The 26,787-nt window shown below is 34.1% G+C and overlaps 1 protein-coding gene across 3 annotated transcripts in view; it reads left to right on the forward strand.

Moving 5' to 3' along the window:
• Positions 1-26,787, forward strand: part of Nrx-1 (Neurexin 1) — a 208,289-nt gene that overhangs the window by 53,168 nt on the left and 128,334 nt on the right. For all 3 annotated transcript variants that reach the window (XM_074176497.1, XM_023171873.2, XM_074176498.1), the window contains one exon: positions 26,193-26,328. In XM_074176497.1, the coding sequence (XP_074032598.1) occupies positions 26,193-26,328 (136 nt within the window). The remainder of the gene's footprint in view (positions 1-26,192; positions 26,329-26,787) is intronic.

Below are 26,787 nucleotides of genomic sequence, written 5' to 3' on the forward strand. Positions count from 1 at the left end.
CTTTTTTTCATTTCAATTATTATTGTGGATTGTGACACTTAACGACATCTAGTGGCGAGTAGTGGCACTATGTACTATCTTTTTCAGCTACCCGCTAGGTGGCATTAGGCGTAATTAAATATTTGGAATTACCGCGTTGGTTCGAGAAAGTTGGCATAGTAAGTTTCAGAGTGTGTCTGCTATTTCGAGAGTTATAATGGGAAAAGGATACAGCAGAATTTAATTCTGCTGTATCCTCTTCTATAGTACTATAGTATATAGTACCGAAAGCATATCACTAACACAGAGAATAATTTGTTCAGGGGTTGAAGGACGAAATATGATACTCAGCGAGTGAGAAAAAAAAGTTTCATTTCATTTTTTCTAATTTAAAATTGAATATTGTCTATACTCACTAGGAAGGTCATTCAAGAATTTGGCAGCATTATTTGACAAGTAGAAATGGGAGTCGAATTCTTAGGAATAAAAAGAAAATGCTTGTTACGAGTATTGGCATTATTATATACCCGAAATGTGATGAGTTTGTCAGTTGATCATTCTGTTTTTTTCAACTTCATTATTTTACGTTGAATTTTTCGCTGTTATTTCAATTCTTTGATTTTTCAACTAATGTCATATTTTTTTAAGCCATAAAAGAAGTGAAGACACAACTTCAGAATCCTTTGAAGAGGAAACGAAATCAATTTGTGAGATTGCAGGACCGTTAATACAGCCAAAGTATGATAGAAAAAAAGGGACTCATATGATCTTAGCTTCAACTCAGAAGACAGAATACCTTCTTTAGGAAACAGATGTCTGAGAATATTTCATAAAGTTTAGCAGTTGACTCATATATCCATAAAATCATAGATCAGAATAAAAAAGAGCCTTGAATTTTTGCGTGCATTTACCTGTGAAAGTATTTCGTTGTTGAGTTCTATATTGATCACTATCTGTCATACATGGTTGTATATAATGATTTAATCCACCCACAGCAAGATGAATTCTGGTTTGGACAAGATACATACAACTGAGTATATTAAGGAATAAACTCTGATTCCTGCTTTGTTTCGACCAGAAGTGATTCCTCGAGTCTAAAATTTTCAAATCTTCATACGAATAGTTATGTTACTGTTTCAGATGTGGAAAAAAGTTTTGTATATGAGTTGTGAAGATCTGTGGAAGCCCAGTAACTGAATGACTACCAACATGAAGGATGCCCAACAAAGGTGTGAATTATCTTTTTTTTTTCTCTGATGAAATACCCATTATTTGAAACGCTTCACTCTACTTGCAAACTCGATATTCGGTTGAAATATTTAGATATTATTTCGTGTTGATACGATTGGCCAAATAGCTCGAAACCTGTCCTCAAGTGGGCCCGTTCTGATAATTGAAAATGAATTTTGGCAGCTGTATCGCCGAAAACATATACACTGACAGCTGTCGAATGTAATATAACACCCTCCATAGCATTAGCCAAGAGAGTAGTTGTTTCCTGATAGGTATCAGTCCATAAACCTACTGAGTAGGTGAAGAAAAACTAGCCTGAACGAATTGTTCCTTCAGATAATTTAAAATGATTTTTCTCATCTGACAGATTACAAATATTTTTATTAATAAGGGAGAAAGTTATATCAAAAGTTTTATGAAGCTTCATGTGACTTCGTGTGAGAACATTTTTGTCCATCATCAGTTCTGGTTCACATTTCCATTTTCAGACTGAGGCATTTTACTTTCAATTTGGTAATGATCGATCATTACTGGTTTTCTTGCATACATTTCTTGGTAAATCATCCAAATTAGATATTTTTCATTCATTCTATCTTCCTCTATGAACTGTTGTTTCTTCCAGGAGAAATTATTATATTAATAAACTATGATCTACTGGAAACAACTATTTCTGTTAAACTATTTTATCAAAAAAACGTTCTTATGTATATTTATGAAGACTATCCGGTTTTCCATCCATCTGACTTCAACAGACTGTCTATTGATATATTCATGTTTGTTGGTCAGATTTCGAAATGTAAAACACCTAAAAGACAGCAAAAAACATCGACTCCTACACAAACAGTATTTCTCAAAGAATATCAGTGACTTCGGTGCGAATAACTCCGCTAAAATTGTGATGTTTTTCTGTAATCATGCCTGAAATTTTCCCCTTTGAGATTCGTGCTACCATCGTAGCCGTCTCATTCATTTCAGGCGGCAATAATGTTTAAAGGAGCCCTCAAAGGGCTAATTATAAGGTTTAATTCTATAGCTGAGTCGTTTGGAAATAACTGTGCCGTTTTATTCGGTGAACAATGTATAAAGTTTCCGCCAACATTATGGAATTCAGTCGAGTGGATTCTTGCGAATTCGATGTTTTTCTGTCGGTATTTGGATAATTTGAATCTGAAGAAAGCAATGAATCGATTGAAAAATTCTGTGTGTATTTCGGAAGTTCCGAATGTACTTATGTTCGATGTCAATTTTTCGACAAAAACACATTGTTTCAAGCAATAAAAATCTGCATATCTGCTCATGAATTGAAAACATCAAGAGTAAAATGTTTTTCTATTCATATTACCACTAACAGCAAAATGACTTTTTTCGGCTCTCCTCGCATGTGGTTCGATCGAAAGGCACTCATTGAATTAAATTTCATGAAAGCGACTATTATTTTTGGTGAAGGAATTAGGGGCGGTTTTTGGCGAATTGTTTTGACTCATTTTCAGACGAAGGAAAGTAACTTATCTATTTGGCGAAGGTTTGCTTCCACAATTTTGGCGAAGGTTCATTTTCCGCTAATTCGGCGAAGGTACGATTTTTACTATTTGGCGAAGGTTCGGTTTTGTTATTTTGGCGAACGCTTTTTTTGTAATTTTGGTGGAGGTTCTTTTTCACGGTTTTGGCGATTTGTTTTGGCGATTTTGGCGAATATTCCGAATAAATTTTTGATGAAAGAATTGTTCGGTTATTTGGTGAAGGACTCTGTTTGATTTTTTGTGAATGTCCTTTTAGTGAGATAGTTGATACGAAATAAATGATGAAGTTCTTTTTAGAGGTTGGCTCAAAATAAAACGATTACAGTACCTATAACAGATAAGTGATCAGAAAACATAAAAAAATAATAGTAATGAAATAGAAAAGAGTATGTATTTTTGCCGGATGAATAGGAATACACTTTTTTTTCAGCGACAGTTTTCAAAGCTGAGGATACTTTTTCTGTTCGTGTCAGCCACATACTGATGGACCTGAATAGAAATGTGACTAGATAAATGAAATAACCTCCGAAACAACTAACTTTACTTTTTCATTTCTCTAGAAATGAAACATAATATTGTAAATTTCAATTTGCATCCATTGATAATTCCTGTACTATCCTGTAAATAAACTGGGAACAAATTATAATCCAGTCTCCTATATTTCAGAGTTGACTTATCGAAAACATAGATTCACAAACAATCGGTAGATTGAAGGCCAACATGACCAGTACAGATTATATTCAAATCTACTCCTATTCAGAATCTGTTCAATAACATCGACCGTTATCATATTCCCAACAAATCCCGCAAAATCCCTACCTAACGGAATTAATTTTCAATGTGTATGGTGGGATCGCACACTAGTATAATCTGGACACGTGTTAATTGACTCTATGGAGCAGAAGATGATGGTTTCTGAAAGATCATGCTTGAAAACCTGTGATTAAGCATTATTGAATATAGAATAGTGCAGAATAGTGCAAAATAGTGCAAAATGTATGATATCAATCCGAAATGTAATGAACGAACTGTTGCTCACTCTGCATTTGCTTGGTTTCATTTCATAAAGCTTTCCCATTGAATGCATCACAACTCTCTTGAATTCATGTCGAATGATGTGTTATATTTACTAACTCAGCTTTTAAATTTCCACTTCTTGATGTCAGTTTCCAGTAGATTCCTTTATATTCTGTTTCATAATTCACTCTGACTTCCTCTTGATATTGAGCGACACTTCGGCCTCCTTTAATCCTGATTTCCTTCTCTTCAATCGTGACTCCGGTCGTGAAAGCCTAAGTTCAGAGTTGTGAATATTCCTGTTATAAGTGATAAGTATCCCAATTTCGACAAACGTCCATTACTAGCTAGAAAAATTTACGAAACTCAATTTTCATTCCAATACCAACTGGCTGCATCAACTTCAACTGCTCTTTGATATCCATGAAATTCGAATCAAACCGGTCTGCTAGAAAACATACTCTGAAAAACTTTTATAAAGAAACAATGAATACAGAACTCCAACGGCTTTTCAAACTTTTGAATCGACTTCAGTTCCGAAACCGGTTTACTTTCCAACAACAACATTCCAATAATTTCTGAAAATCCCTTCGCAGCAAAAAGTTAGTTTTCAATTTCTATGCCTCGGTTTCCGAAATGGACAAGTGTTTCCCGAGAATATCGATCCAGATTCGTATGTGGTGGCTGAAGAATGTATAGATGGGGCGAACCAAATAGCCTAATGATTTTGTTCGTGTATTTTGTTCAAATATTGAGGTATCTGATCAAGATAACATATAAATATACTCCTACCCATATATTCTGAAGAAATCAATCACTCAACGAACCTTTTCATATGTTTCGTTCAAATTCTACAATTCGGTACCTGAAGCAATGAAAAAAATCAATAGTTAGCATTTGGTCCAAAAAAACTGAGGTTATATATACTCGAACGTGGAAGATATTTTGTACACTTTCTGAACGAAGACTTACCAGGACTTGACACAACTTTAATGACTGAGCTCAACGCATCTTTCGCAGATGAAATTCTCCTGACTCTCATTGCATTTTTTTATCATATTAGTGTATTGAAATTTTATTATATTAAAATTTCATCATAATGGTTATATACCTACCTGTTATTTTATTTTATTATATAACTTCACTGAAAATTCACTATAATTCTTATAGATATATTTAAAATCAATTGTATGTATGTTTTATTATATTACTATAACGAAACAAGTACTTGGGTACTTATCGTTTTCTTTTTACTGCCTTATTCATTTAATAATTATGTTAAAATGTATTTATATTTTGTATTCTGTACAGCTTTCTGTTAAGTGAACAAAGTTATTATTATTATCGTATTGTGTATTTATTTATATACATACGCATTCTTGAAATGTTACAATTTTCACATTTCATACATTTTTATAATATTTTGTATTTTGTCATTTTTTCTAAATCTTCCATGCATATGTTTTTTTGTACATAATACCATTCATACAAATATGTCAGATTTTGAAACAGAAGTCAATTTTTATGGAAAACAAGTGCTTTCAATCAATCAATCAAAAAATGCTTCAAGAATAACATCTTGTTGACAAAGCCTGTATAAATAAAATGAATTAAATCAAATTATATGAATAACATTTGATTATTTACTTAGTATACATAGTATACGTAGTCACTACTTTATAAAACTGAATTGTTAAAAAGCAATCAGTCACTCATTTAAAATTTAAAATATATCAAAATGTAAAGTTTTGGTATATTTATTATTAGTCTATTATATCCGCATAATATTCTTCCAAACTATAATAGGTTCTATCGGAAAGAACTCTTTTTATAGCTTTTCTGAAGCCAGTGTTGGACTGTATATTTTTGATATAATTTGGAAGGTGGTTGTACATCTTGCAGCCGTTATATATAATGGAGTCCTTAACTAGAATGGAATATGGTAAAGGTAGTTTGATATGGTCACTTTGGCGGGTGGCATATCTACTATCTGTAACTTTGCGATTGTGTAACCTAGTTCGTTTGCAGCAATTTTTACAGCGTAACAACCAGAGGACAATTTTCCATTCAGGTTTTTGACATGTTCATTAAATTTGAGACTGTTGTCAATGTATTGTCCTAAAAATTTGAAAACACTCTGTTTTCAATGATCTGGTGGTTGATAGAAATATCAGATACTGCGCATTTGAAAGACACTATCTTGGTTTTTAATATATTGAAGGATAAAAGGTTTGAGTCGCACCACTCTTTAACCTTTATTATATCTGAATTGATGACCTGTTGAAGATCGGCTTTCTTATCTTTATGCCATAGTATGGTGGTATCATCGGCGAATGGTGTGGAACTTCCTGAAATGTCAAGCATTGACATTTAGTAAAAACGAAATTGGACCTGAGACTGATCCTTGCGGAACACCACATTGTATATTACGTAAGCTTGACATTGTTTTTGTTTCAACTACTTGTGTGCGGCCAGATAAATAAGTCGTAAACCATGAATGTGCCTTATTTCTAAATCCGTAATGGTGAAGCTTTCGCAGCAGTATCTCATGGTTCACACAGTCAAAAGCTGTCGATAAATCACAAAACACAGCCGCCGCAACTTCCCCATCATTGATTCCAGTATATATTTCATATAAAAGTGAAAAAATTGCATCACTTGTGTTCTTATTGCACTGAAATTCAAACTGTTTGATGCTCATCCTTGCACTCATCCTTAAATCACTTTATTCATTCATTCTATGTTGTAACTCATTTATACCTATATTTGTATTTATCTTTTGTGAATAAAGTTATATTATCATTATTATCACCGTAGTGTGCGCTGTTCAGGCCCTATCCCCCGATACATTCGGGAGGGCGCGCCAGCATTATCAACCAATGACCACTTCCCACACGTGTGGTAAGTGATCATTGGGTCCGAGAATCATGTGCCCCGAGCAAGCGCAATGAGCCAAGAATAACAGCCTTCTGCATATGTGCGGCTAAGATTTCTGCCTTAGTGCGGCAAGCCGGTATGATTTCAAGATTCGAGAGTAGAGAGGACATCATTCCACCAAGGACTCCAATAATCAGAACAACCATCTTGACAATGTGATTATTATTATTATTATTTGAAGTATAACCCTAATATGCATACCGTATGCACATAATTACCAATTCAGAGATCAATAATGAAAATTTGTTGAAATCTGAAACCTAGAAGGCCAATTCTGCACCAATTCACCTTCAAACTTATGTGAAGGATATCATTCCACCTCAAAATAATTATCAATTCCATCATCTACTAAAGCCATGAATACTAATTCTTGTCATTGATATGAATTTTTCAATACCATAATATTTTCCAACCCAATATACGAAGGATAGTGTATTATTTCAGTTACTGGATTCCAAAACTATGAACTATGACTAAACTGTGATTTTACGAACTTATTAGGAACATATTAGGCCTTTATTCCTGGAGTAATCAAATATGGAACTTTCTGTGTTCTTCAAATTCTCTCTTGTGTGGAAAAACATTGAAAAAATATATATACTTTCGAAATGAAAAAGAGTGAAACTCAACTGGAGAAAATAATTGTTCGAATTACTATTCCGAAAAAATATGCAACCTCTTCACTTACAAATATGGTCTGAATGATGGAAATATATTCACGAATGTTTTGGCTATTCATCCCCCTCAAAATCAAAAACGGTTAGGAATGAATTTACAAAATATTTCCAATCAATAGTTATATAAACTTCTGTAGACCCAATACAGTTTCTTCACAGAACTTACAAAATCAATCAATAAGGACCTCCAAAAACCACTAAGGAAACTATGAAAAATCGGAGTTCTTTTGTATTTCTTGACAATTGGGAAGTACCTAGATTGCTTATCAGTGTCCATTTACTGTCTTCAATGTCTCCTGTTGTCGTAAAAGATCCACTTTTTGAGACGATCTGATCCAAAAAAGGATCGCTGTTTTGGGAAAAAGTTTTTCAGGATATCATATAGTGATATCCTGAAAAAATGCAAAAAATTGAAATTTGCAAAAAAATTACCTGTATCAGGGTATAGAGTAGAAAATTCTCTATCGGTCAGTATATATCACGAATTTCATTCATTGACAAAAGCCTTTTCATCAAAACGGACGAAGCTTATGAAACAATCTTAATATAAATAAAATTAAAGAATGATAAAAGTGAAGAATTCTACACTCTCAATTCGAAAACTAACAGTACTACTTGGAGATTGAGACGAAAATATGATTTTTGTGTTTGAACTACTTACATATGCTCTGGAAATCATCATCCCTTCTCTCAGATCTCTGAGAACTTCAAAGGATGTACCTGAAGTACAAAAATATCAAAACACAATCTTTCCTAATCTGCTCTCTACAACTGATCCACTCGAATCCCCCTTCAATTGCAGGGGAGTGAAACCTTGGTACTTACCTCGAAATCCTGTAATAGCTAACGAAGGACAAAAACACTACGAGACAGTCTCGCCCACTGTAATTCCTCAGTCCAATCCTGAATTTGGAGCGTCCTGTCGAGATTCGCCTCATCGTTTTTGTGGCGTTTACAGCTTTTTTGTTGCATTCAATTCGAATATGGAAATATGAGTAATTAAGAGCGCAGATTTCAGTAGGTAACGAAATGGGTAGCTGTTGGAGAATTTTTTCTGGTACACACAGAAAAAGTTTCCTTCTATATTCCGCTTTGCATAATGAAATCTGCTGGAGAATTTGTAGCTCTTTTTTGAAATGGATTAACTGCCATTTCCCGCTGGAGTCGTTCAGTTTTTGGTGACATAATTATGGAAAATTGGGAAATACAGATTCGAACAGGACGAAGAAGCGGCCTCTGTCATGTGCATTTGTCTTTCAGCCTTCTCACATACAAAACATAACCTCACTTTCGATCGAACTCATTCGTGGAACTATTAGTAGGTATGTTTAGTATGACTGGAAATAAAATAGTCGAGGCTCAGTCCGATAATATCCCAACGATTGGTGCAATGATGATGGTTTTTTTCCATTGTTTGTATCTGCAAGAATGCAGGACGTCAAAACCAGAAGATAAGGAATAATGCCACATGAATTCATAGAATTTTTGTGAGGATGAAATACAAAAATATGGAATATAAAATCTTAATGAGCATATTAAGATTCTTGGAATATTATTTCAACTGAAATAAATGGACGGACATTCCATTCTGCAAAATTTTTTCAATACCTCCTCAAAACAAAAAACCCTCTTATCTTTCAGAAAAATATCCTTTAGAACTGACGTGCATCATCTTAACTTGAGATTCAGGACAGATTCAACAATACGACAACATAAAACTTGTATATTTCGCGGATCTTTCTATTTCTCCAACTCAGAAGCCAGACTCATCAATTCTACGAGAATTTCTGTGCTCGATATATCACCGAGACTACGAAACATTTGCCGCAGCGCCAAAATGCCAATAAGGCAACTTTCACTCTCCCCATAAATCTCCAGGCGTTTTGAATTAAAAATCTTATGATAAATTCTTTATCTCCGCGTCAAGCTGCCTCTTTATTCACTAATTTCAATTATATCACAAGTATCCATTTATCACAACTCCTCGCCAGATTATTCTCGTTGTAATATTGCTGAGGATCGTACTGGCCCTTTTATTTTCTTTTGATTTTTGTCAGTTTTGTCGAACTAGAATGTTTTTGAATGGACTGGAAGAGGTTTTTTTATAGAAGAGGTGGAAATGTTTTTCTCAACTTTTATTAATAATATGAATCTAGATATTCTAAACATTCTGATAGCCCAATTCAGATTGGGTGGAAGAACGTATATAGTATGAGTGGTATAGTCAATATTGCACCTTGAAAACAATAAATGTTTGGGACCAAGTATTGTTGTATATATGAAGTTTGATGTAGGTTGCGTGTAGTTAAAAACTCCAAAAGTCTATTATTTTTCGAACGAGTATTCATTACTCGTGAAAATAGAAGTTATCAAAGGGACAATGATTATACACATGACTGTAAAGTTTTGAATTTGCTCATTTGTGATTGTTCTGGTCAACTATAATCAGTTGGAAGATGTGAGTTATAGATCTTTTCGCCTACTGATCTGACTGATGCTTTTAGTCGTAGAAAAATTATCTTACACAGCAACAAAATGTATATGGGCCCAAAATTGCATTTGAAAAAACTCCTACAATATACAATACTTTTTGGACGCTTTTTGTTCGATTTTTTTCCTCAATCTACTATATACATTTACTGTATACACGTAGGTGCCGAGTTGGAGAGAAATTTTTCAGTCAGTTCCTCAGACTAGTGATTGAAAGTTTTCATTTGATTCGAGTGAACTCTGTAGGTCCTTTTCTATAACGAAATTCAAAACTATCACAGTTTTATCTCTTCTGAAATACTTTTATGAACTGAAGTTCACTCTTTCGTGCTGAAACAGTCATTTTGGAATCTACTGAAATTTCACATGAATCAAAATTGGTCTGTTGTCGGTGTCGAGAAGACATACATATGTATTGAAAAAATTGATATTCCAAATTGAATTCCTCTCCTATCGTCACACATATTCTTTTCCATAAGAATTGTTATATTTCCTCTATGGATGATGATGAAAAAAATATTTTTTGCAAAAGAGTATAAAAACACTATCTATTGATAGAAAACTCATTGATAATTTATGAAAAAGGACACTTGATATGCACAAGACAAAAATGTGACCCCGATCTCCCCTACTTGACAAGCTGAAGGCAGAACTCGCGGAAAAACGACCACATTTGCCACAATAATTAATAATAATAATGTTTATTTATAAATATACAACAGCACAATATAGTTACATGTAAACAAAGCAATACAAACAAACATGGAGAAACCCACTAAAACCGAAGTTGTGCGTGGGAATTCTTTAGTTGCGCAATGCATAACTGATGTGCAGAATTGATTTTACATTTAAACAAGGCGATGACAAAAATTTAATATCAAACTAAGACTAAAGGACATAAATGAATGATTAATTTTTTAAAAAGAAAGGTAAGTTTTATATACATACATATATATATATATATATATATATATATATATATATATATATATATATATATATATATATATATATATATGTATATATATGAATACATTTAGCAGTAAACGAGTATGAACGAACAATGACAACGTAGATATTTTATTTAAAAGTACAAACGAGGATTATTTATTTATTCATGAGTATATCATGAACAATATCTCTATTAGTTTTTTGGGAAAGGAAGTTTTTGGCTTTCTACTACTCTATCTTGATACAAAAAAAGGGATGAGAGAATCTTCCAAAGAAAGGAAGGAAGTAATCAATTTGAAAATAATTAACATCGATGTCATCGATGACATAAGCAGATCAAGCTTATTCCGTGACATTCAAAATCGTAATTCATGAATGAAGTGTGTGTATTTTCTATAATGTTATCCAATTTGGTACTGAAGAGCCTTAGGGCAAGTGTCTTAAGGCGAAACATCGGTGTATACCAGTGAGGGTGACAGTGTTCCATGTGAGTACAATTTATTACCATTCATTCAAGTAGAACTCATGTGAATGATATCTGATTCTTATTCCACAACAAATGTTTCATATACAAACTGAGTAGTGAAAAGTATCTTCTATATAATTCAGTGTTCATATAGAAGTATTTGTTTCGAAAGAATTTTTTTTCTTTCGTGTAATTCAATGTTTATATGAAAGTAGCTGTTTCAGGAGGACTTTCTTTCAGTTTGTGTCTGAAAATTACTTCTTAGCATGATCTACACATCTATGTATAGAGTTACTTATGGAACCATCTATCTTCATGGTAAGTAGGCTGTTGATATATAATGAAAATAATGTAGGTCCAATCACAGTACCCTGTGGTATACTATAAGTAATTTCTGTTTCAGAACTGAGAGTAATGTTTACTTTGACTATTTGCCTTCTGCTATTGAAATAAGTTCTGAAAAGTAGTTGTGTTTTGCCTCGTATTCCTGATTTATTCAATACCTCCAACAACTGATCGTGGTCAACAGTGTCGAAAGCTTTTGCTAAGTCTAAATTGCTTTTCCAAAGAGTATATAGGAGTTCATATTAGAAGATCAACTGATTCATAGCGGTGTGGGTCCCTCATAATTGAAGCGTGATCAATGGAAATGTGACATATTTTCGTGAACGAAATTTCTATAATCAATGAATCGGATACACCCTTCCGAAATAAATCCATTCATCAGTTTCATTCACCCTCAACGCTCCTTCCATTCACGAATGGAACTTTGAACAATAAAATAATCTCCCGCGAATCCAGCCCTGGTACAATAAGGATGGACGATAAATTTCATAAATCCCGCCAATTATTTTTAATTTTTGTCGCTCATGATGAAGAACGCGTTCATGGATTAACAAAAAACTCCTCTTTGTGAATTCTGTAGAAGAAATCTAATTTGACGATTAATTCATCTCTTTGCTTACTTTTCTCGTTTCGGAGTTGCGGGAGTTGTTCTCCCACTTCGTTTAAGTAGGTCTGTCGCTTGGGAAATTTCGGTTGCAGAATTTCCAGCAGAGCAGTTTCTCATCGTTCCGTTATTCTCATTGGAAACAGATGAAAACAATCCTCATGATGAATCTTTGATATCAGCTCAAGGATACACGTCGTATTTGTTTTGTATTCAGCTTTCTGCTTGGTTTTTGGAGTAATTATTATGATTTTTTACCACTACTCACATTAGTTCAATACTCATTCTAGGAAAGCTTGGATTTTGACAAAAACGAGGGTGTAGGGTATATATATATATAAACCCATTCTATCATGATAGAATAACATGGCATTTTTTCACTGGCATTCTAAATAATTTTGCGAATTTTAATTTCTACAGTCTAAATCGAAGTAACTCCTCTTAATATCGAGTGAAACTCCTGAAAAAAGTATTTTCCAAGGCGCTTTCACTCAAGACGCCAAATTTCACTGAATGAGGAAATTTTTACTTTCCACTCATTTTTGTTCTATTTGAGAATCATACACAACGCAGCCTCTAAAAATCTCAACAGTTTTGACAAAGCTCCATTCCACATCTTTTTCGAATCAGAACCATTTTCAATGTGTTCTTTTCCACCAAATTGAAATGGAGCTTCTGAATTTTGTCCACGTGAGTTACAAAGTTTATCAAGTTTTGACCCCGCATTGTACAGATTCTTAGAAACGACCACCAAATCGTAAAGATTGATGCTCCGTCACAAAACTCATCTTCTGTGCGTGATCTCTCACGTTGCATTAGTGAAAGACTTTTCATTGAATGGCGTCCCAGATCATTGGATCTAACACCAGTGGATTCCTCATAGAATCATTCAAAAACTGTTATTCGTGAAATGTAATCACCTTCTTCAGATGGTTTTCGATAATAAAGACTAATGGTAGCATGAGATGAAGTAATTTAAAAATGCGACTTAGTGTTCGGAAAAATGTTGAATAAAGATTTTGATATTCTACTATTCGTTACTTTCGAATAATTTATAATATATGAGCTATGCCAATCAAGGATTCATCTTCAGCATAAATTCGAAACACTTTCCTAATCTTTCATGATTGTCAATGTCACACTAAGAAAGCTTCATAAATTCCTTATTGATGAGTCTATGCAATTCCAACCTGTCTGAAAATGGAATTCTAATTAACATCGAATATCCAAAGAGATGACTCCAATGAAAGTTCGGAAAGTTTTTCCGATAAGTTTGGTGGAATGTGCAGAACTTGGAGAAACTGTAATTGATCATCGTAGTCTTGGATATAATCGATTGGGAGGTATCAATTCTAATAATAAATGTGACTAATTTCCTCGCTTTTGAAGTGCACTTTCAAAACACGTTATTTGACTATGAATTTTTCATCTCTTCAACTGAATACGGTCTGGAATTTAGAGAAAATGATTGATGGGTCATATTCACTAATCAGAATTCTGACTGAACTCGAATTGTTTGGAAAGTAATGATGAAATGATGTTTTTCAAATCTCCATATATTTTTCCATGATAAAAAGTATATGAATCGATTGAAAGGTTCAAACGATCATCAATATAGCTTTCGGAAAGAAAGATTAATAGGCGACCTTTTATCACCTTCTGTACCGCAAGGTACAGTCCTAGGGCCTATACCATTTAATATATATATATATATATATATATATATATATATATATATATATATATCAATGGATTGTTCTCATTGAGATGCTCCGGGGATATAATCGAATTTGCTGACAACACAGCCATATTTCATAAATCTGATAAGTGGGAGAATCTGAAACTTGAAACTGAACACGATTTCGAAATTATAAAAAATGGATCGAACACAAACTACTTACAATCAACACAGACAAGACTTATTACTTACCGTTCAGCTGTAGCTCACCTGGAATTCCCGATTTCCAAGAATTGAAAATAGAAAGCGCCACTGAAAAACTCACTATACTACCTGTAGAAAAATTAAATACTTGGGAATCATCATTGACTATCGCTTAAAATGGGATCTTCACATAACATACGTATTGAAGAAACTAAGAACCATTGTATTCAAATTCAGAAAACTCAAAGAAAACATACCTGTTTGCCTGATAAGGCTAAAAACCTCAGATATCCTTCTAACAAACTTTATTCTGAATCACAGATCTTATACCTGAGGCAGTTATACTTCTTCATCACAAGTATTAAATATCATACTTCAACACACTCCAACCAACTCCCTGCTCATAACTATAACACACGAAATAAAAACTATTACAAACTTCCTTCTATGACTAAAACTACAACACAGAGATCGTTTTCTTACCTTGCACCAAAATGCTATAATCACATTCCAGATGAGACTAAATCTCTGAAAGGCACTAATATGTTCAAAAAACGCACAAGAAACATTTTTTCGAAAATGTTTCTTTTGTGATGCCTTTGTTTGTTTACCCTGCTATTTTATAATATTTTTGTATGATCATTATGGTAAATAAACTCATTATTATTATTATTATTATATGTCTTCTATAATTGAAATAACGCAATCGAGAAACATGAAGAGTCAAGAACTGTTGCGCTTGATATTCCTGAGGTTTTTGACCGTGTGTGACATGAGGGTTTGCTTACCAAACTTCGATGCTATGGTTTGTCGGATCTGTTTTGTGTATGGCTCTCCAGCTTGCTAAAAGAACATTCTCTGCAAGTGGCCGTCGATGGATATCTCCCAAATACTTTCACCATCACCGCTGGTGTTTTTCAGAGATTCATATTGTTTCTAACCCTCTTTTTATTGTATATCAACGACATATTGGAAAGAAGCAAGAACCCAATATATTGCTTTGCTGACGACAGCACACTTGTCTCGTCATTCCTTTTGGAATCCAGAACATCGGCTGCGGATGCCCATCTTCACCGGGAGCAAGAGGTTGCAAATCTTAATGAAGATCTAGATGTGATTTCTAATTGGGGTAAAAGTAACCAGGATTTCTCTATAATGGTGTCAGGACAGACAATTCCACTTCCTGCTTCTCAACAGCTCAGAAAATTGTTCCGAACCAGAAAACTGTACACACCTCAGCAACTTTCGTTGCTTTATGAGGCTCCAATCAGAATTCCTTTGGAGTATTATTCTGGTTGGAAAAATCCAATCTTCCTAGTTAGGATTGGGTCATCAAAGGCAGACAGTAGATAACAATTAAGCATCAAGTTGGAAGTCATTCCACAAATGCTGGAACTTTCAATGGTAGTCATGAACATGAACATATTTCAACCTTTTTTAAAGGATTTCACAGGTTACTTCTTTCAACTTGTTCCTTGTAGGATGACAAGGTCATCTATATTGATTTGTAGATCTACTTTTTGAGGATATCAAGCAGACTATCCTTCAAGTTTGACCACAAAAAAGAGGAGGATACCTCGCTCTGCGGGCAGCTTTCTATACAAGGGAAATTCAGTGATTGTTCATAATGCTATGGAGTCGTACATTTCAGATGGGAAACAAAAGATTTTACATTGCAACTATTGCTGTTTCATCCTAATGCGGCAATGCGCGATCTGGCAAAACTCGTTAAAAAGCCATATTAATGAAAGCAGGCGAAAAGACAGCCAAATGGAATCATAAAACATAAAACCAGCAATGTAGATACAGTTTCCCGATATGAACACTATCCAGCTAGAGATATTCTGGTAATATACGTTTTTAAAATTTCCGTATGAAATCTGATAATGCTCCCGTATGGCTTTTGTTCGTTCCGTTCCGGACACCTGATTCCGTTCAAGGGAATTGTTCCAGTGGAACGTGTTGGTGCAGCCTGGAACAGGTTGGAAATATTCGTGACAAAAAAACGAGGATTTTCATTGTTGCAGCGTTGATAATAACGTGGACATCAAAGTAGCTTGAAAAAATCATAATTGAACGTGTCGCAATACTAGTTATAAAGGGTTCTTGTTAATTCTAAACCACATGGGCGTACGAAATGTTGAATGAATTGCGAATAATTACAGCTGATTGAATGGAAGGTAAAACTGGCAAAGAATATATTCAAAACAAACAAGGCAACTTAATTTGAAGATCCTATTGTTTGATTTAGAGGTGATGGCGTTATTTTTAATCCAGATAGACTGTTATTTAGACCGGTCGAAATAGCGGAGTCTCAAGATGAATTTACAGCTCAACAATGGAACTTTTCTGGATAATTGACAACGCTGTTGATTGAATCATATAGCGCGCCGGTTCTGTAATTGGATTCGAACTACAAAGGTGAACTTCAGACATTCCCAAAGGGTGTAATTAAACTGATACAATAGGGTAGCCGTCAGCTCTGACAAAATGATTATCAGAGCAATGCATTGTAGTGACAGTATGATTTCTGTAAACATTTATTGTTGTTGGAAATTGTTCAAAACAGATGCAAAAGTACTTCAAACTAGCATATTGTCAACGCAACCACTGAAACTTGCTTCAATAGGGCAAATCTCATTTGAATGAATCACCTTGAATGATTGAAGTACAAAATACACCCTAAAGTTTTTTGAAGTTGAAATATCAACTATCATCCCTAGCTCTCGATAGTGTCTCAATTTCCCAATCACTCAGATAATTCTGGTAACTAATATCGGCGAATGGAACAGATAGATGAAATAGAAATAGAAATATTTATTTACCAATATTTGATACAATAGTGTTCATTTGACACGTCAATTAAATACAATAGAATCATGTAAGAAAATAAATGGTGAAAAGACAGATTGAAAACTGAATCGTCACATTTCAACACATAAAAATATTTTGAAAATATGATTGTATAATATAACTTATACCTGTAGAATTCACAAAAAAAACAGGTGTATATGGGACAGAACAAAATATTTAAAATGCACAGAAAGTTCACGCAATGAGGAAATAATTTAGATTCCTCATTCCTCATATTTTCAATTTGACAGGTAATTTATTTATTTCTACTTATAAACTCATCTATACTATAAAAAGCATTCAGCATCAAATATTTTTTTATTTAATTTTTAAATGAAGTTAACTTCATTTCTTTGATAGGCAAAGAAACACAGTTAAATAAAATAATACAGTTATAGTATAGAGCACAGTTATAGTATAGAGAGAGTTTTAAAATGCAGCTGTTTTATGCCCAGGTATCGACAATAATTTTTTATGTCATGTATCGTACATGTGCCTTTCCTCAGAGGTATTAAAAGAAAGTATATTAATTTTTGAGTACACCAGACATTTACAGATATAAATACTAGGTACCATAGAAATATTATCATTTATGAAAACTTCTTAACAGCTATTTAAGGGATTTGTATTGAAAATTAGTTTCAGTAATCTTTTTTGACCAACAAACACGCGCTGTAAATGACTCGATCGTCCCCAGGTTAATATATTCAATGAAATATGTGAATAAGCTAAAGCATAGACTCCACTTAAAAGACTCTGTTTGGCAATTATATCTTAGGGATGTAAAATGGCAAAATAAGCTTCATTAAGCAGCTTGCAGAGGTGGTCAATGTGTGGTTCCCATGTTAACTTGCTGTCTACAAAGGTGCCAAAGAACTTAGTTGTTTCAGATAAAACAAAATTATAGCCGAGTGTTGATGGTCTCCTAAAGTTAAAATTCATAAACACCGTTTTCCCATGGTTTAAAATAAGTTTATTTCTTTGACACCACGCATATACACCACACAGTTTTGTGGTAAAGTTCCTCCTCAGTAACACCCGACACAGACACAGTAGTATCGTCAGCATACAAAGTGCTGGCACCATATTGAATATGATTTGGTAAATCATTAACATAAACTAAAAACAGTGGTGGCCCGAAAATAGAGCCCTGTCGAACACCGAGAATTACGTCGTACATGTCTGATTGATCACATTTTACAATTAGTTTCCTATTTTCCATGTAGGAGTTGATATAACTTAGGAGACATCCTCTGATCTGTTTAAAAAATCTGTTTAAAATCTATTTTTCCGTTAACCAGCTGTCGCACCCCTACGAACGACAACCCTCAGAAGTCGAGCTAAGGATTAACGAGGTCTTACCTTTTTAACGTGTGATTCCTAACACGGTATTATATAATTTTTTAGAAAGTATGTTCCTGTCCACAGAATCAAAAGCCTCAGATAGGTCAAAAAATAGAGTTGAAACATATTTGCCATCATCTAGCTCTTTATATACATTTTTGAAAAAATATGCGGATGCTGTCTCTATTGATTTTGATGGCCTATATCCATGTTGACAATCTGTAAAAATGTTGTTCACTTCAGTATATTCTGAAATGCGGCAGTAGATAATTTTTTCTATAATTTTTGAAAATGCACTTGGCGAGGATATTCGTCTATAATTTTTTATTTCACTCATGCAGCTCTTTTTAAATATAGGAATTATAGAAACTATTTTGAAAAGATCAAGAAACTCTCCGCTGACTGATTTATGAGGTGCATCAGTGGATCTATGAAGTTATTTAAAATCTGTTTAAAATCTGTTTTTCCGTTAACCAGCTGTCGCACCCCTACGAACGACAACCCTCAGAAGTCGAAACTTGTGCGAGCTAAGGATTAACGAGGTCTTACCTTTTAACGTGTGATTCCTAACACGGAAATATTTTTTATGATGTGAGTAGTGAAACCATCCAGACCAGACGACTTTTTATTTTTAAGATTACTTATAACAGTTGCTAATTCATTTTTACTCACTGGATAAAAAAATATGGAATTTATGTTCGGACAGAGTACAGGGCGAAGATAACTGAGCAATTTGACACTTCTTTCCCATCAGCTCATTTATATTTAGAGTAATATTTCTAAAACCATTTTTCGACCTTCCAAGCTTCTTATTAACTAGAGCCCATGTCTCTTTGCATTTATTTTCAGCATTTATTATTTCATTATTGTAATTATTGTATATTGTAATAAATTGGCAAATTTTATGTTTTTTCTATATATTTTTTTCCTTTCCATGTAAAGTAATTCATTTTCAGGACAGTTTTTTATTTCATTGTATATTTTACGAATCTCTTTACCTTCTTTGATCAATGCGTTTGACAGCCAACCTTTGTTATTTTTGCAAGACTGTGTTATTTTTTAGTTCAAATTGACGGACATGCATGAAAACATATACAATGAGTAAATTCAAAGCTGCATCATTCAAATAAAATACAAGTATTAAAAAAAATTCAACAGGTGAATGGTCACCTCCTTTTTGAAAAGTTTGCGTTTTTATCTTCAGAATATTATAGATGTGACAAAAGCGTTGATGAAGATCTCCTAATTTCAACACATGCCAATAAACTCGTACCAGTATTTTGCAGACTTTTCAACCTGCCATACCAGATATGGTTTCATCCTTTCTGTTGGAAGAAAACTATAAACCAGTCGCTTTGCCATCAGTAATATCAAAAGTCATGGAGAAAATCGTAAACCACCATATCCTCAAATATTTGGAAAGCTTTAACATCTCGAGCGATGATCAATATGGCTTTAGGAAACGAAGATCAACAGGCGACCTTTTATAATATGTCACCAGTATTTTGAATAACGCAATCGAGAAATATGGAAAGTCAAGAGCTGTTGCGCTTGATATTTTCAAGGTGTTTGATCGTGTGTAGCAAAAAGGTTTGCTGGCCTAACTTCGATGCTATGGCTTGCTGGATCATTTTTGTGTTTCGCTCTCCAGCTTCCTGAAAAACCGTTCCCTGCAACGCTGATGTTTCCTAGGAATCCATATTGTCTTCAATCTTTTTTTATTGTATATAAACGACTTATTGGAGAAAAACAAGAATCCAATATATTGGATTCTTGGATTCCAGGACATCAGCTGCGGGTACACATCTTCACCGGAAGTGTGAGGTTGCATATGTTAATGAGGATATAGAGATAATTTTGAAGTGAAGTGTAAGTAACCAGATCCAATTTAATGCCATAAAAACCCAGGCATCAGTATTATTCAGAAAGATAAATATCTCCGGACCGGATACAGTAATTTCAGGACATAAAATTCCGCTTTCTGTTGTAAAGGATAGACATACAAAGGAAGTTGATAAGGGTCAATGTTTGTAGTTTTTAGACGATATATAAAGGCTGGAACACTGAGCAGATCACAGAAGCTCTAATTGCTCGTTGTTGAAAAGGAATGCAAGAGATTAGCACCGGACATCCTTTGAAGATATCAGATTCAGAAATATCCAAGAATCCTCCAAACCTTCATACGACCTGTAGATGTAGTCAACCTAGAAGTGTTCCAAAACGATCCCTTGAAATGCCGAAACTTCGAAAGTACTGAGAAGGTAGGTGTACTCAATTGAGAAAAATACGTATCAAACTTCTCAAACGGAAGAAATTTCTCATCACTCAGCGACTACAGGTCAATAGTATCAGCCCGTATCATTAATGAAGGGTCTAAGGGAGATGAGTGGTACGGTATAATGGAGTAATTTGGACCTGTTGACAAAAAGGATGAGAGTTTGTCTCTTTTTTGTTAATTCCGCTTGTAAATGCTGGATTCAGACAGTCACTTCTAGGATAAACGGTGGATGTCTTCTGAACAATTGAAGAAGGAAGTTGATGCGAATGGATCCAATATTTGATAAACTTCTTTTAAAGTTGCTTCAAAATAAAACACCTAGTTATTTACATAGTTTATTAAGCAGGCATTCTGACATACATATGGTCAATTTGAGAATCAACTCAGTCAACATACCTAAGCACCGTACTTCGAATTTTCAAAGAATTTTTTCTTATATAGCCCTTTCCTATCTGAATGAAATTTTACTCCTTTCAAATCATAATATTCATCAATTCAAGAAAGAAATAAAATCACAGGTGCTTACTGCTCAGTACTAAAGTGCTATAAATCATTTTTATAATTATTTCCTTACACTGTATAATTTTTGGAAGGGATGGAAGATAGTCTTTAGGTAACCCTTTCATGCATAAATGTATTTTTATGCATAATGAATTATATTATTATTATTTTGAGTAGTTCTATGAATAGAGAGACCAATTCCACCTTTGCGAACCACCTTTTAGCAGAAAGACATGAGTCCAATCATGAATACGGTTTAATTTTTCCAAAGAAACTACTGACATTCTTCCAATTATGTTTTCAATATTTTTTTCTTCTCGTCACAAAGATTTGTGTTTCCACAAATTTTTTTCTGGAAGAGTACACTCCAATTAAGATCTTGCTTCTTGAATTCACGCAATAAATCTCGCTGGAATGGTTATTGCAAGCGTAATTCAACCTGAAATGATGTCCTCGTTATAGTTCATAACCGATTTTGAGAGCTTTATTCAAATTACTCTCAAATTAGCATACTCAGCGTACTTCTTCCATTACCTTGGCAATAATGCGATATTCTTTCGGAATATATTGTCTCGCCTTTCTTAATTAATGGAACAAAACTCGTTGGAAAACTTGCCGAAATGTACCTATCACTCCAATTAGTGGAACGTGTAACTACATCGTAAGTGACGGCTCGGAATATTATATTTTAACACTTTTTCTATTACTGGAACGGCATAGTAAGTTCGTGTGAGTTTTCAGACGTGACGTCTGAGGAACTTTCTGAAGAATCAAATAATGTGAACTTGCCAGCCAGAGATAAAGTTGTCAAAGCCATTTTCAGTTTTTCTGGTCGAAATTTACAGATTTTGTGCATGTCCAGTACTGCGGCAGACATTATCAAAGGTGCTGAGTTATTGTTCGCTCACCTTTGAGAAAATTAAACCGAATTCAAATCCCAGCATTGTGGTTTCTGCGTTAAGAACTACTAGAGCTCTTCGACCATTACCTCATCGCTTTTGATAATGTCTACTGTTTCACTCTAAGTTTGCAGTGCGAACTGAGAGTGGAACAGTGGAATATGAAACAAAAATGGAAGAGCGGGAAATTCAAAATTTGTATGTAAAAATTTATAAATTTCATAAAAAAGATAACCGACAGAGGATGTGAATAAATGTCAAATGGAAATAATATGAGATCTGTTGAATGAAATTGGAAGAGACATCATAAAATTGTTGTAAATATTTAGAAATGATTAAAAGTTTGAAAATTATTGTTGTAAACCGTTTCTCTAGTAACGGATATGAAATGATACTAACGAAAGATGAGGTTAAATATGTATTTACATAAATATTGAGGGAAGATGTATTTTAAATTAGAAATAAGTAGCAAACTTGTAGAGGAAATGGTTTTTAAGATATCAAAGTTACAAATTTTCAACTTTTTATCAACAAAACATTCTTTTCAAGGCGACGAAAAGAGACGCCACGCCAAATCTTTTCAATTGAAATTATTAGAAGTCAGTAGATATTGAATGATTATATGAAAAAAATACTTGTAAGAAGGTATAAATAATACTAACCTATATAAACAAATTCCAACCAAAGAACTCATCAAGAAATTCATCACTTAAAGAATCCCCAGCAGACGAGAGAAGAATCCAGTGAAGAAGTGATTTTCACTGAACAAAATACACAGAAGGAAAACCATGTATTTACCTCTTTCCATATCGAATATAAAAAAGTATATGCATATATAAATAAAGTGTCCAAGAGGAGACACTGGACAACTGAACAAAAATTGAATTGATCAATTTCCATCGAACATGAAACGACAAAGTTTCCAGGATAGATTAAGTGACATTTCATAAACTGATAGTGCGTTCCAAAATTCACATTACGTAGTTCAGTTTAGCATAGAACATTATCTAGCGTAATTTGCTGTTCATACTAGTTGATTTATATTTAGAATTTAGATTTTACATTATATTAAACTGTTTCATTTTTCTATTGTCAGTTGTATCTTTCCGAAATTTATTTACAGATACACCTGCTATTCATATTGTTTCTGGGTAAGTATTAATTGTGTTCGTGCCTGAATTCATCTGAGGTATTATAGTTATAGAGATTGTCAATAAAAGAGTCTAGCCGAATCAAAATTTTTAGATAAACAAAATTCATGTTATTTCATTCTCAGAGTTTGGCCAATGTCAATAAAACTCATGTGACTCCGATATACCTAGCAGTGAAGTTTTTTCATTAATATTATCATTGATTTTGTTCAAAATATCATTTGTTCTGTAGGTTACGACCAAATCTTTGTTCTCAAAGTACATGCTATATCAATCGGAAGTTCAACAAAATTTTCAAGTATTTTCCAGGTGATATTTTCAATGAATGAACATATGTGACATAACCTACAAATCTGGCTGAAGTTTTCAAATCTTCAGTAACATCAGTGTCATTGACTACAAGATTATGTTCCTTAATAATCAAAAATCATTTTCACAGTGGAAATGCTACATAGTATGATATTCAATATTGTAGTTCAATGTATCTTTGAATTTAATTTTGAATTTTCAAAATGCAAAAGTCATTAGATCTTATTTGAGCCTTTTACTTCAGCCTCTGAAAAAATATTGTTCTCCTAGATTTTGCTGCTGCAAATGTGGCTTCTTTCAGTCTATCTCCCCAGTAAAGCATGAATAGTTCGATGCACCCCGTTCCGATGAAATGACATGCAAATTGCTTTTAGAACACACGAATATCCAATAAATATGCAGGTAGGTTTGAATTCAGATTTTCGATATATGGAATATCGTCGCAAATAAAACAAGCTTGTCATGAAGCTTGTTGTTGCTTGGTGGTTCAGGTATTTTGTAGTGTAGTCCTTTAGCAATATATCAGTTTGATCAAATCAATTGGTAAATGTGCTTGAGTTTTCTTTTTTAATACATAACAGAAATTTAGGAACAAAAAGTAAAAATACATGATGTAGTGATGAAATTTATTTCCTTTTTCTCTTTTTATTCCATCCATATGTCTATGTAGAGAATCATGAAATGGAAATTGATCTATTGAATTAGTAAATTACCAATAAAACTTTCACACAACTACAAATCCTCTCGTGAATATTCCAGGACGCAAAAAGATCCAGACTACAGTAATTATCACGGCCCTCATTGTCATTTCCTGGAGCAACTACGCCCAAGCATTATCCGCTCCACCCACTCCCAGCTCTGCATCCCGAATTCAATTAGAAATCCACTGCATTTGTGATTCAATTAACAACTTTGGCATTAACTGGGAACTTTCTCGTTATACGAGTGTCTTTGAAATATCTTTTCACGCGCCGTTCCACCAAACGCCGGTGAAACAAAGTGCCAAGATCTGCACTAATTTTAAACACCAACACCAGAACCCGAACTCCCAAATTCATTGCTGCAAACTTCTAATTCTATTTGAATTGTTAGCTGTTGCAGGTTTTTCCTTCGGTAGTTTCTACACGTTCCTGTTGTCTTTTTCAGAGTATTTGTTTGTAATTTTATGGGCACTGAAGACGGGATGAACTAGGTTATAAAAGAGGGTCATGACAGCGTATACTATGAGATTAACACGGAACAGACAGGAAAGCAGTGGCGTTGCTTTTCTGAAGAAGGCACTAGCAATTCCAATGTTGATATTTATCACTGCTTTATTACGAAGGAAACGTTCAAAAACATGTTCATCAAACTGTCAATCAAGAGAAAGATGTTCATCATATGCAATATCGTCCAATTTGTACACAAATTCCTAAAAAATATGGAATTTCTGACAACGTTGTTGGTATTCCTCAATTATTAAAAAATGTTGATGAATTGTGTATTTTATTTTCCTGTTCATACATATAATAATCATTCAAATTGAAACATCGAAAAACAGTTCATTTTGTTAATGGGACCATTCGTGCCCTTTAGACAAAACCCCACATATGTTAAGGGTTACCTATTAAGACCGTTTTGACACTTCTCATCCTTCTTCGGTAATCCCTTCTGGTCATTGATGACAATCTGCACCCACAGTGTTGCTCAAGAAGTTACGTTATTCTATTGTCTTCTCTCACCCCCGCGGTCGTTCATTAAGTCCCTTTTGGTACTTTTTTCTCCGTCGTCGATTGATCACACTCTTCTGGTCATTGACGATCTTCAAGAACCAAAAGGGGTGCACATGAACTTACGTCATTTCATTGTTCTTGGGGGTTCATTCAAGCCTTTTTGGCAACTCTTCACGTACCAAGTCACCCCTACAGCTAAGGGTTGAAAGAACTCGATGGATGTATCAAGCACCACCATTAGATAACTACTCATACTCGACGCTGATGTTTATCAATAAGAAGAGAATAATTTTCCCTGAAGACATGATGAACAAGGTTTCAGAAGAAGAGCAAGACAGCGTGTAAGAGTAGACTGTGGTATCAACATGGAAAGAACAGGAAAGCAGACCAGTTGGTGCATCTGTTTGGTTTGTCTGTCGATTGATTCAAAACTCCACCACATCTTGTGAAACATATGAAAATATATATTTATACTCGTTTAATTCGTCTGCATTTTCCCAAGTCACCGAAGTTGGTGATGCTTTATACGAAGCAGTAGTAGGATATTGAACATCGTTCCAATATCAATAATACAAGTAGTGAATCTATAGTGAGGACTTATCAGTAGTATAAGGGTTAGACTTCCTGAGGGCTCAACAAAAAAAAAACAATGTTTTCACTTCGATAATCATCTCAATGTCCTTTATAACTTATTTGTATCAGGGTGGTTGATATAGATCTGATATACATACTTCAGATGTTCTGCAAAAAGCGATTGTTCTGAGAAACTTATGCATTAGTTGTCGAAATGAAGCTGGTTGAAGACTTTGGCTGATCACTGAAAATAGAATGTTTATCACTCGCTATGGAGTGAAAATATATCGACAATAGTCCTACACACAATGTCAATTTGACATCAGAGAAAAAGAGTCGCACATTACGAAATACACTCCACACATAAACAAACCAATACATTTCATTAGATACGCATTTCCTCCTAAGCCTGCAGAGCATATGTTTCTCCGTCCTGATTTAGAGATCTCATAACGTTTCTGTTCTTTGCAGATACTACGTGGCAACAGCAGCGATGCGTGCGAAATTAGGGATCCCTGCCAACATGGAGGAATCTGCATTTCGACTGATAGCGGACCAATCTGCGAGTGTCGGAATCCAGATTATGAGGGAGAACACTGCGAGAAGGGTGAGTTTTTGTTGTTGACGGTTGTGACAGGGGAAGCGATGAGACTAATACGTGTGATTCCACTCAGAGAGAGTTGGAATGGATTATTTCGACAGTGGAATGAGGCAAGAGATTATACATTCGAGATGATTCGATCTGTGAACTTATTATTGACGACTCGTCGGAGTTTTGAATTTTCTCATTCGTCATATTGGCCTCTATATTGCATCCCTCTATTTTATAACGTTACCTGAGAAAAACCAATAACTGGATTCGAAATAATTTCCTCACGTGAGAATATCCTTGAGAGAAGTTACAATTCCACAGTGCCGACCTTCAAACATGTCCGTCAAATGATCATGATCCGGTACCAGATATTTCATTGCCAAATATTCAATTTTATATTTCGTTGATACAAATTTCAGATTGAAGATTGATAATCTGATTTAACACAAGAGAAAATATACCATTGTAATTCGA

Source organism: Leptinotarsa decemlineata, unplaced genomic scaffold, assembly GCF_025532065.1.
Source record: "Leptinotarsa decemlineata unplaced genomic scaffold, Ldec_3_MD MMD2_tig00001719_RagTag_RagTag, whole genome shotgun sequence".
Lineage (NCBI taxonomy): Eukaryota > Metazoa > Arthropoda > Insecta > Coleoptera > Chrysomelidae > Leptinotarsa > Leptinotarsa decemlineata.